Source organism: Alligator mississippiensis, chromosome 3 (genome assembly GCF_030867095.1).
Source record: "Alligator mississippiensis isolate rAllMis1 chromosome 3, rAllMis1, whole genome shotgun sequence".
In the NCBI taxonomy this organism is placed as follows: domain Eukaryota; kingdom Metazoa; phylum Chordata; order Crocodylia; family Alligatoridae; genus Alligator; species Alligator mississippiensis.
Window position 1 is genome coordinate 291,382,864 of NC_081826.1, and position 12,385 is coordinate 291,395,248.

Genomic DNA, 12,385 nt, shown 5'->3' on the forward strand with positions numbered 1-12,385 from the left:
TTATCCCTTTCTTACCAAGTAGCTGGGCCCGGTGCCAACCACCTGTTCATGGCCCTATTAAGGAAGGAAAGGTTAAGGGAGCAGCAGACAAGCTGGGGATAGGGAGCTAGGTGTTAATCAGCTATATCCTGAGCATGCTAAAACCCAGTTGGCAGCTGAGAAAGTGCAAACAACCTGGAAAGGGATGGGGATGCTTGCCTGGATCCCACCAGGAATACTGCTGGGGTACTGAGAGAAATTTAAAGGCCCAATACATCCTGGTAGGGGGCCCCACACCTCCCTTTTTGGAAACAGGATATAGAGGGATCTGATTTTAGGGACTGCCCAAGCCTGGGGACCAATATAACTACCCCCATTCCTCGCCTCTTATAGGCTCTGGCTGTGAAATATCTGAAGAAGGTGAAAAGGAGCAGAGGCTGCCAGGCTGGCATGGGGATACAGCCCTAGGAAGGAGAACTGTGCAGCACTTTAATCCCATATTTTGTAAAGACTGAACTAATCAGACCCCAAAGAAGGAGAATATCACCTTAAATATTTTAGGCAAGGCTGTATCTGGCCACAAAGGGGTACACCCTGGGACAGCATCCTGCCACACATGGCTTCAGTGTGCATGTTGCCAGTTTGTCTGACACTCCTGCTGCCTCTTAGTCCAACAGTTCCCCTGAGTCACGGAGATGTCTGTAGTCAGCATGTAAGTAGGAGTGTGAGGGAGGAGAAGCACTGTAGACAAAACTGCTAAAAAACTTCCGTCTTCGCTGCTGCCAGCCAGTACCAGCTCACTCACAGGAGCCTGCCACCTTATTAAGAAATAGCGGTCTAATCTCCCACAGATTTAAGGCATTATTAATTGCTTTATTGCTAGTACCCTGAGCTCTGAACAATAAAAATATTAATAAGTACTGGCATGGGGAAGAAAGCTTAATGCAATCCTGCACATCAGTGGTTCTCAACCTTTTTTGGACTAGTACCATTTGGAAACATTGATGGCCAGGCCTGGCCCAGTGCCCCTCACTCCCAACCCACTACCCCCAGGCCCCAGGCCCCCAATGTGTGGGGCAGGGGCAGGGTGTATGGGGCAGGGGGGCCACAAGCAGCCCCTTGCATGCTGGAAATCTGCCAGCCTGCAAGGGAAAAGCCATGGCTTCCCACATTTTTCTTCCATAAAGGAGCATCCCTTTTTAAAGTATGTTTGCGACCCTTTCATATATTCTTGCAACCCACTTTTGGGTCGTGACCTACGGGTTGAGAAACGCTGCTGTAGATAAATGGTTCGGCATCCTAGAAAAGGCATAGTACCAAATAGTTGGTCTTTAGTGCTCTTCCCTTCCCTCTTCAGTTTTTGCTCAGACTTGTAGCCTTTATCCTGTGTGTTCATGTAAATTGGAGGTAGAAGAGAGAAGAGACCTACTTGGGCCATCCATTTCTTCTGCATAGGGCAGACGGCTCTTGGAAGTAACAGATGGGGATATTCGGATGAGGATAGTTCCTGTAGAGAGGAGGATATAGGTACAGAATAATAGGAGACTCCTGAAGCTAGACTTCTTTGGCCTGGAAAGGACAAAAATGAGACAGGGACATAAAGCTTTAAAAACAACGATGAGATGATGAAAATTGGTCGTTTACTCCTTCTCCTTTTGTCTTTACCAAGTTAGAAACAGGAATGGATCTTCAAAAAGCATAAAAGCAAATGCAAAGTCCCTGTTGGAATTCACTACCACAGAAAAGTGTTGTGGCAGGCACAGAGATAGGTTTTGCAAAGGAATAAGCACTGGGTAAACTTAGCCATGACTAACTAGAAATAGGGCAGTACCGTAACCTCACATCTGAATGCCTCTGGGAATCTATGGAAGTGAACACCTCAGTGTTCATGCCAACTTCTGTTGCTAACATCTGCAGCTATACAGGCTGAGATAACAGTGTGACGATATCAGATTCATGCTCAGAGGTGTAATCTGAGCATAGGTTGTAAGGCAGTATTTTCCCTTCATGACACAGCCTTGCACAACTGGGAGCAGGTACACTGCCAGGGAAGGGTAGTATTATTATTTATTCTCCTGCCTGTGGTAATGCTCAAAGTGTGTGTGGCTCTCCCCAAACACATGAAGAGCTGTAGCTCTGCTCCATGCAAAGTTCTCAGCGGGTGCATCTACACAAGCACCCAACTAAATGACCTGACCCTAATGACCCAAGTCATTTAGTACTTGCTTTAACTGCCAGAATTGCACAGTCCCATTGCTGCACAGGTTATTTCTGACACTACTGCACAGTACCAACAGCATCACGGTTTGTGCCCACTGATACTATGTCACTGTAGCTCAGTGATGTAGTGTCTCACGTAGATGGATGCATGGCCAGTGTCTCATGCCCAGTGGATGCGTCTATACGCAATATTAGTGTGACGCAATAAACTCCAGCACAGTTTGCACTAGAGTTTATGGCTCCTGGGCACAGCATTCACACATGTGCCTGGGACCGTAGCACATTGAGGTCAGCCTGCCAGCCCAGGGCTGCTTTGTCCCAGCTCAGTGTGCTGCAGAGGGGCTGGCTGGGGCACAAAGGTGCTTTAGTGTGAGGTCTAGCTGTCAGGCAGCCCCTGCCCTGAAGCACCCTCATGCCCCCATCGGCATCTACAGCCTGCCCCATCAGCATCTACATGTGCATTGTATCAGAGTAAGTAACTCCACTGTATGACAGTTTATACAAGGAAAGAGAACTGTGCAGCATCTGATTCTGGGCTCAAACTTGCAGGCCTTGGGGAGGGCAACCTGTTTAGGTGGGGATTTTAGCTTGAACCCCTCTCTAACAGTACTACAATTTGCACACAAGCTGTAAAGAGAGATATAGCAGTTACAACCAGAATAGCAAGCTATGCTATGGAGTATCTGAGGCAAATTTATACTAGGGTTTGTACTGGCTTGATACTCGGGAAAAATAATCCCCACCCAAACTGCTTGCTTGCAACAGCTATGATGGCTTACAACTGGACAGGAAAGCTCAATTCCAGCTTGGTGTAGTTAGAACTGTGATTGATGATCATTGTCTTAGTGGTTGTGCTGGTGTGGCTTGAGTCACAGTGTGGACAGGGTCTGGTGACTGTCAGCCTGAAATAGCCAATGGATGTTGCAAACTCTGAGTGACCTTTCCATTTCTCCAGATTTGAGAGGGCCCAGGAGGACAGTTTTGTCATGGAGATCAATGATATTGCACCGCTTCGGAAGATGAGGATTCGAACTGATGGAAACGGGAGTCGCCCAGACTGGTTCCTAGAGAAGGTATTGCAGTCACTTAACACAAGACAGCTAATTAGCTCTGCGGTGTAGAGGCTTTCTGGCATGGCCAGATGTAATGAGGAAGCACTGCCGTTCCCGTTCTAGCCATCACGTTTCCTCTTAGGAGCTTTCCTCCCTTTCACACTTTCCAAATTCTTGTCCTGCAGAAATGAAGACCAAGGAGATGGGAAGGGGGGGAGGAGGGGGAAGTAAATGTAACGTGTAACTTTAAGTCAATGGTTAGACCTCGTGTTTCCCTTCTACGGAAAGAACAGTGGCTCGGTGCCAAGACATTACAAACTCAGTGGTGTTACGTGAGCTCCTAGAAAGCCTAGCTGGACTCTGAAGATGAAAGCATCATGCACTAACATGTGGTAGTAGAGGGTGTGGGGCAGAGTTTAAAAAGATATTTTCAAGTAACTGTAAATCCTTCAAAACAATATATCTCCTTCCCTTGGCTGGTGTTTTTTCCTTCTCCCTATATCAAATATTAAAGAGTTTCCTCTTGCATTTCTAGTGGTGTTAATAATATGGCTTTAACCGCTCTTATCTACTGCTCGTGCAGTAGCGGTCTCTATGGAACCAGCAGATCTCGGCAAACTGCTAATGCTCATCCAGTAAAGAATGAGGCAAATATTATGTCCTTCTCGTAGGCCCCAAAGCAATCGTTTTGGACCAGAATACTTGCATCTGGAGCAAAAGAAAGCTATCACCTTTCAGTCCTGCCATGCTACTTCCTGTGATGGCTTCTACATTGTGTTGCTGCAACGTAACTATTATATCAGGACAGGTTGTGTTGGTCTAGTGGCCAGACTGGGAAACCAGTGGACTGCTTCTGAGCTGGTCCCTGTCCTTTGACTGGGTTGTGCCTGCCCCCTATTTCCTCATACTGAATGAAATCAAGTCATGTATCTCTAGCCCTGTCTCTGCCATATAGACACATCTATACAGTTGTCTGGTTTGACTCAGTGATCTGTATCAGTACCCTACCAGAACCCCCTCCTGGGCTTTGTGAATTAGCACCTTGAGCCACATATCATAGGTGACTGGTAGAGGGGGCATGTGCCCCCTCCTGACAGGGCTGTCTCCCACCGCCAACACTGCTGGTGGCTTCTGCAGGTGCTCGCCAGCCCCAGCCCCACTGCTGACACCACTGCTGACTTCTGCAGGTGCTCGCCAGCCCCATCCCCACCGCCAGCTTCTGCAGGTGCACCCCCAGACTCAGGTGGCACCAGTTGCCCATGCCACATATATTCCTGATCCTGCAGGACTGAGTTATAAATAACAAGTAATTGTGTCTTAATAGAGAGGGCAAGCTCCACCAACTTCTATCCACTTGATCCTTCTGAACAACCAGTGGCTGCAACAGTCCAGTCACACAAATATGCCACTGGCTTTCAATAAGGCCATCTGAGAAATATGAACAAACACACCTCAGTCTCACCTGGCTGTCCAGGGGCTCAACACCCCAGTCCCAGAGCTGTTGCAGGGAAAGGTAGACAAATAACAAATGGGTCAAACCCGCTCTTTTGAAACACACTCCTAAAAATGAGACTTAGCTGCTTTTGAACATGCATCAACTCCATTCTCAGGATAGAAAGGAAGGTGAGAAGAAGGAAGTTAAGCAAGCAGAACTTCCCTATTAGCTGTATTGAAATGTTTGGAACAGTACAGTCCTACCGCCCTCCCCTCCCCCAAGGTAAAAATACTACACTACATTCACAGCTTGTGAGTCAGAACCGGAGCGAAATGGAAAATGAAGGGAGGGAGCCGTTGTAAGCTCTGATTTGTATTCCAAATTTGAAGACTTGTGTAGCTTGGTGTGACATGAAAACTGATCAGAGCCCATTTCCATTTCTGTCAAAAGTGCATATTAAAACTGCATAATGAAATACATGTGGGGGTAGCGCTAAAATCTCAGACAGATGGTTCACAGTACTAACTAGCATGGTAAAATGAGAAGCTAGATTAAACCATCAACCCTGTAATTAACCATTTGCTGGTCTGTTTATTCACAGGATATTCTCCATGTTTTTCTCCTAGTGAAATAACAATAAGTGTTTCTTATTTTATGTTCTCCTTAGTCTTTTTGCCAACCGTTTGCTGGTCATAATGTATGCTGCCTTTAGTTTACCAGAAGTAGGAGTGTATAAATACTAATTAAAATGCATAGATTATCAATGGGGTGATACACAGCCAAATCACTCAATTCACAAGCAGAGAAACGTTCATAGTGTTGACTTTGCCTGCATGAGATTCATTGCAGCTCCATTCAGAATCTCAGAGGGGCATCTAACCTGATGTTCAGACCCAAACTGCATTTCAAAAGGCAACAGATTTAAAATATCAACATGGAAAAGTATTATTGGGATCAAAATCTTGATGTGGAGCATGGTGGGGAGGGGCCAACCGTATTGATGGTTACGATGATGCTTATTACTCGCCTGTCCTCATACACCGATGTGACAGTTTACTAATATACGTCCCAAACCTGCAAACAGAAAATCAGCCTGTGGGGTATGGGTGCAAAAGGTGCACATTGACAGCCCAGAGGTCCCGAGCTCAAGGCCATAGCAGAAGTGCTCGTGGTGCAGCTCTGTCACATCCCAGCAAATCTGTGAATTCTTCTAAATACCTTGACACAAGGATACAAAAAGGAGTTTTTAGGCGGCCGAAAACTGGCGGCCAGTTTTTAAAATGTGTGCTTTCATATCTTCATGCCTGCCCCGTGGCATCTTTATAGGTGCTGTGATGGTTATATAGTTGTCCTGTGCTAATTATTCCTGCTACTTGACAAGAGCCTTCCAGGAACCCTGCTAGTAGCGGTCAAGTAACTCAGTAAGCTGAGAGTTAAAATGGAAAGGTTGGGGGGACTTTTTGAGTGGAAGAATACAAAATTGTTCTTCTCCAACAGAGACAGACTCACCCACACGGCCAAGCTTTGTTTTTACTGTCAAGAGTGGCAAAGTTGTCCGATTCCTCCTTTGCATTTTCCATCCAAACACCTGCACAGAGCTGAACAGAAAAGATTGCCTCCCACCTGCCTAGCGGGTGCTGCAAGTGTTAGCTACAAGCAAGTGCTCAAGAGTAGTGCTTCCCTTACCTCAATGGAGCCATCACGATACTAGTGTGTCTAAGGACTGGTGCCGTGAACAGGCCAAAGTCTGTACAGGTCTTTGGCTGATCGTCCTATTGATTCTCAGCTCCGTCCTGCTCTTTCTCAGCTCCATCTTCACCCTCATTAACACTGTGACTGAAATCCTTTTGTTTGTTTGACTCTTCCCCAGATCCTCATGAAGAACCTGACTAATCAAGAAGTGACCACATTTACGTACAGTGAATGGCTGTCAAAGGTCCACCATCCTAAAGGAGCTCTCGTGTGTGAGATGCCAGGTGTGATAGATGATGAGCAGATGATGGAGGATACAACCTACACTGTTCAGGTTAAAACCAGTGATGTTATAGGTAGGTGGCTGTCTCAGTCTTTTCTAGAACCAGGCGCAACTTTTACAAACATATCAGTTTTCCTTTCCTTTCCTTTCCTTTCCTTTCCTTCATTTGCTTTCCTTTTCTTTTCCTTTTTTCTTTGCTTTTCTTTTCCCCTTCCCTTTCCCCTTTTGGAACTTATTAACATTAGTATTACCCTACAGCAGGGGCAGGAAAAATGCGGCCCGGGGGCTGGATGCAGCCCACCAGGCCATTCTATCCAGACCACAGGGCCCCTAAAAAATGTAGGAAGTTAATATTTTTCTGCCCCTGGCTGCCTGTCATGCAGCCCTCAATGGCTTGCCAAAACTCAGTAAGCAGCCCTCTGCCCAAAATAATTGCCCGCCCGTGCCCTACAAGGTCAGACAAAAGGTCTATCTAGTCTAGTATCTTGTCTCCAACAGTGGCAAGAAGCAGATGCTTTGGATGAATAGTGAAAGAAACAGAAAAAAAATGTCTGAGAACAGAATTAGCCTGAAATCTTGAAATTCCTGGAGGCTAGAAACTTGATTCTTCAGGAGAGCCAGCTTTATTTAGTGGGATTTGTCCTTTAGGTCAAGAAACTTGGTACAGAGCAAGGGGAATTTTAAAGTGCCAGGACTTCATTTGACAGTAGCTGTTGCTGCTTGAAAAAGAAAAATTAGGGTTGTTTTTTTTTTAATACAATACAAATATCAGAAAACATGAATATCAACTGTACATGTAAAACCAAAGCATGTCACTAACAATAAGCAATACAATGAAAAAGAAAAAAAAGGAGGAGGGAAGAGGAAGGGATAGAAAAAGGAAAGAGAAGTGCGCAAAGAGCAACAATCCAGCTACCAAAATATTCCAGGAATTGTTTTCAGATTGCACCAAACTTTTCAAAGCAGTTAAGCCTGCCAAACATGACTCTGTCCATAGATGCCAGCTCCACCATCTCATTGTGCTAGATTTCAACCTTTGAAGATGCCCTGCTTTTCCAGTGTAGCAATATAAACCTGTGTATACTAATAAGGCCTGCTGTAAAGAGTGCAATCTGGAATGGATTCTGTTTGAATTATACCCAGGCGGACATATATTTGCCAAAGGTATCAGTTAAACCATGTTAACCATGATTGCAATGCATCACATCTCCAGCATGTGTCTACTGGCAGTATAGTAAGTCTTTCTTCTTCAGAAGAATGAGTTGGAAGCTATCACTAGACATGCTGCTATTGCCACTGGACCTCTTATGATCAGGTCCTGCTACTGCCTGCAGGAGAAGGCTGGTCTTGTGGTTAAGAGTTGGAGGCTGTGGGTTTTATTCCTTGCTCTGCATGGATTTCCTGTGTGACCTTGGGCATCTCTTCTAGCTTCTCAAAGTTTGGGTGATTTCTTTGGTACGTGGAGTGGATAAAGCTCACCTTCCTTTGGAAATTGCTTGGAGAGTTTCACATAAAGTATAAAGAATGAATGATGTAGCATTCACATAAAGAATATAGGACATGGCAAGCCATCGCAAAGGTAAAGGGATGGCTTCAGGAAAGCTCAGTTAATGGCAGAGAAAAGCTGCAGAGCTTTGAAAAGCCCCGTGCCATGGGTTTGCCACGTCATGTTCTGGGATCACTGCCTATTTCCACGAGAGCCTTTCTCCAGCTGCTCTGAGAAGGCTATGCTCATTTTGCACAACCACTTAATGCCAAGTCAGTGCAAGGTACATGTTACCACTTCTACACGTTTTCTGACAGATTTATCTCTGCTGATGGCATATCCCTATCCCTCTCTGTGGAGCATTGCTCAGTCTTTGTCTCTCTTCCACGTTACTGTTTCCAGCATTCCTATTTACACCAGAGGTTGAGATTTGCATTTCTAATATAAAAATCTTCCCTGACAAGGTGCCTCAGTGACCTCTGACCATTTTGCAGCCTCTGTACCCACTGCCTGTCATAAAAATCTGTAGCAAAGTATTCAAAGCAAAAAAAAAGAGGAGACTTGTTTGTGTGCCTGACAGTCCATCTGGTTTATATGGTGTGATTAGACTCTGGACTTTGTGTGAAACTCAGCCCTGGCTCACAAGGGCCGTGACCATAGGAGCAGGAGAAGAATGGCCGATGACAGCAGTAGCAGACACATCTCCCCTTCACATTGAATGAAGGGCGACAGGTATTAATGGGGAAGCATTTTATTTCATTATGGGCTGCAACAGCCGGGAGGAGAGAACAGATTACAAATGAGATTTGAGACTGCAAAGACTTTGTTGTGATTAGCACGCGGGGCAGGCTGACATTAATGCGGCACCTTCTGTAGCACATCTGGGAGAGGTGCAGTGAGCTCCCCACCAGTTGGGTTTGTTCTGTACTTCATGGATACTGCAGGTTGCATCTCTTCAGGAAAAGATCTTCTATTCTGGTGATAAACAGCTTGGCAGAATATATAGAGCATGATGCATCCACCTGCTGTTAGGCTTATGTAAACCAGAAGTAACCATGCTTGAGTGAATGGGGTTGCACGGGTAGAAGTGGAAGATGAATCAGGCTCATTTATTTCTATTCCTGGGGTTATTTCCCATGTCTTCTCCATAACCTCCAAGTGCATTTGAGTCATGTTAAGGCTACCCAAGTGAACATACTTCCCAACTGTCTTGCTGACTAACTCTTCCCATTACTTGGAAATACTCCTATTTTGCTCAAGATTAAGAAAATGCTTCAGTGACAGATGGGCCTTCTGCTATATTCTTAGAGTCAGCAGACTTGGGCAATAGTGGAACAAGAGAGATGATGTTAGAGCCAGGGATCCTCTATTGCTCATGACCTGACTTCATTCTTCCAAAGATCCAACCTAGAGGGTATCGGAAACACCTCTGACCTCAGCAAGCAGTATAGTGGATAGGAAAAGAGAAGTTCTGTACAGTAGCCAGATCCCTATTAAGGCATTTTCAGTGAAAACCAACACCATGAGTTGCACCCTAACAAAGACAGAAAGCTAGTGCCCAACATAAACTGGGAAGCAATAATTTTGCAAGAGTCTGTTTAGGAGCCTTAGACTCCCGATCCTATCCGACGAGCTCTGGATGCCACCTCAGCCTAAAATAACAGTCTTTAGGAAGATGTGGATGACTTTATGGTGAAGAGTAGATTGAATCACAGAAAAGTGTTCAAAATAGAGCACCGTGAGGGCCCAAGTTCTCATTTGGGTGTCTAAATTGATGTCTTGGTTTTCAGAAATGCTGATTTTCTTAAAATTGGTCTGTTGATACACTCAGTTTCAGCTGCTGTTAATGGGGTTCTTTTTTCCAAGTCTCCACAACTGGAAGTATTCATATTTGTTGATAAGTAGCTTGCCCTGTAAGTGTGTCTGGTTGAACAGTGCAAGAGTGGGCATATATAATATTGACTTGAAAAAATGAGTGCAGAAGTCTAGGGAAGGGAATCAGCAAGGAAGAAAGGAGAGACACATTGTGAGAGCCATCCCGGTTCTGTGAGTTAACTTAAATGCAGGATATATTTTAAACCCATGTCATTCCAGATACATAGCTGAGTCATCCGGTGCTCAGGCTTGTATCACTCAAGTGTCCTCTCCTCCTTTTAATCTTACGTTCAATAAAGTCGCTGTATTTTATTTGTAGCCATCAAGCACATGGCGCTGCAATAAATATCTGGAGATCATAATAAATATTGCCTTCTGCATCTTCAAAATACATTCAGCGGCTTTTGATGCCTGTTTGTTACAAGATTCATGACTGTGTTATAAGCTTAGCCACGGTTCACAATTCACCTTTTAGTTGTAACCAGCATTAAAGGTTTGATCGGAAGCCTGGTTCATGAAAGGCAAGATTCCCATTGATCTCAGTGGACTTCAAACTAGGCCCAAAGTCTGGTTGATAGGTTGCATTGCTCAAAAAAAGCCAGGGGCCTGCTCTAGTTTACACCTGCCTAGGCATAATGGGCACAGCATCACACTGACTTCACCCCTTCATTTCGTCCATCAGTTGCCCATCACATGTGCAGCAGCTCGGAAATGTGCCTGAGTATTTCATGCGAGCCAAACGAGAGACAGCTAGGTGACATGCACATTGATCCCACAATTGCTGCTCTTTTCTTTCACATCTCCTGCTAATTGCAGGCAAGGTAAATGTCATGGCGTGAGGCCTTCATAAGCGTCTTCCTGCCAGGCAGATTTAGCTAACAAGCAGTTGGTCCCGTGCTTTCAAGACCTTGCATTAGTTGGGAGCCTGCTTCTTAGAAGGAAGTGCTTTGTTCCTCCTCTCAGCAAGCTGGAGGGACGTAAAAGGTACTGCCGGCTGAACGGCACAAATTCCTGCTGCTTTGCCTCCTTTGCAAGTTTATTCTCCACCCCCCCTTCAGGGAACAGTGGAAAATTAGCCCCATTTTCACTAGACAATTTGTCAAGTGGCGATGGGCCTTGTTGTGTGACCTTGCCTTTCCTCTGCACATATGCAGGTTTCTGATTTTACTCTGTCTGCCTTTGTTTCAAGATGTTCTTGGTTTAAATTATCCCTAGATTGGCATTGTTTCAGATGCTCATCCTGCAGTGAAGCATATTTTTTCTTCAGCCTTTCAGATCCCTGGTATTTTCTCCTTGTGTCTGGACCAGAGCGTTACAAAAATCCTGGCAAGATGGGTTCAAAGTAGGTTGTGTGAGAACCTTTGAGGTCTCAAAAGCAAGGATTTCTGCTTTAAGGCAGCAGAAGCTGGGTTTCTTTGGGAACCAGATTTAGATCTGATGATCTCAGTTTCATTTGTGAGAAGCAGAGGCTTGGCTTTGAGCCGCAAATCTGATCGTGTGCTACTGGGCATGTTGATGTTGTCAAAAATATAAAACAATGAAGAAAAGGGTTCCCAGTTCCTAAGGATAATTATAAAAGGTGCCAGGCAAAAATGACACGAAGTTTGCATCTGCACAAAGGGACTGGACTACATGACCCTGTCCTATGATTTTCCTATGATACTCAGTTAAAATGCTTGTATTTCATAATTGTGCGCCCTCGCGCTGGTGCAGTGTCACATAGCTATTGTCTACAGTGAATAAAACAAGCAAGTACTTGCGTCTCATGGAGTCCAGCCTCCTGTAACCACAGGCGCCCATGCCTGTCCAAAGAGCATCCATTTTCAAGCTCTTTGTGCACCAGTGGTCACCTATTCTGTAATAGGCAGCAGATTGGATAGACGGCCTCTTAGAAATGCCTCCTCCTGTGACTGTTAGACAGCGAGGGGTTGGGGCTAGGGAGTGGTAGGGAAAGGAAACAAGTGGTATTTCCAACTACTGGGGTAACGCGGTTCTCACTGAAGTCAGTGGGCACTTCACCACGGGCTTCAGTGGAGAAGAATTTGGCCAGTGCTAAATGCTTCTGCACACCTGATCCACGCTGTTTCTATTAGAAGAGCGAGCTCATGCCCAGACACCTTGTGGATGGAAGAGAAGGAAGAGGAGACAGACAGGAGGATGCTAATGACAGTGTGGGAATGAGGAGCATGGAGCTGCTGGAGAAGAGACTAAGGGCACTTTAATGAGGCATAGGATGGATAATGGGCTGTGGAAGGTGGTGCTTGTCCAGTCCTTGGGGGTTTTTAAGAGGACACTGGACAGGCACCTGGCTGGGATCACATGATCCCGGGTTTGGTGATCTTCTTCTAGCCTGCCAGGGGCAG

General features: G+C 45.4%; 1 protein-coding gene across 1 annotated transcript in view; it reads left to right on the plus strand.

Annotated features, from left to right (window-relative positions):
• Window positions 1–12,385, plus strand: part of LOXHD1 (lipoxygenase homology PLAT domains 1) — a 218,785-nt gene that overhangs the window by 173,826 nt on the left and 32,574 nt on the right. Inside the window, exons 35-36 of the mRNA XM_019496142.2 lie at window positions 3,155–3,272; window positions 6,557–6,734. Of these exons, the coding sequence (XP_019351687.2) occupies window positions 3,155–3,272; window positions 6,557–6,734 (296 nt within the window). The remainder of the gene's footprint in view (window positions 1–3,154; window positions 3,273–6,556; window positions 6,735–12,385) is intronic.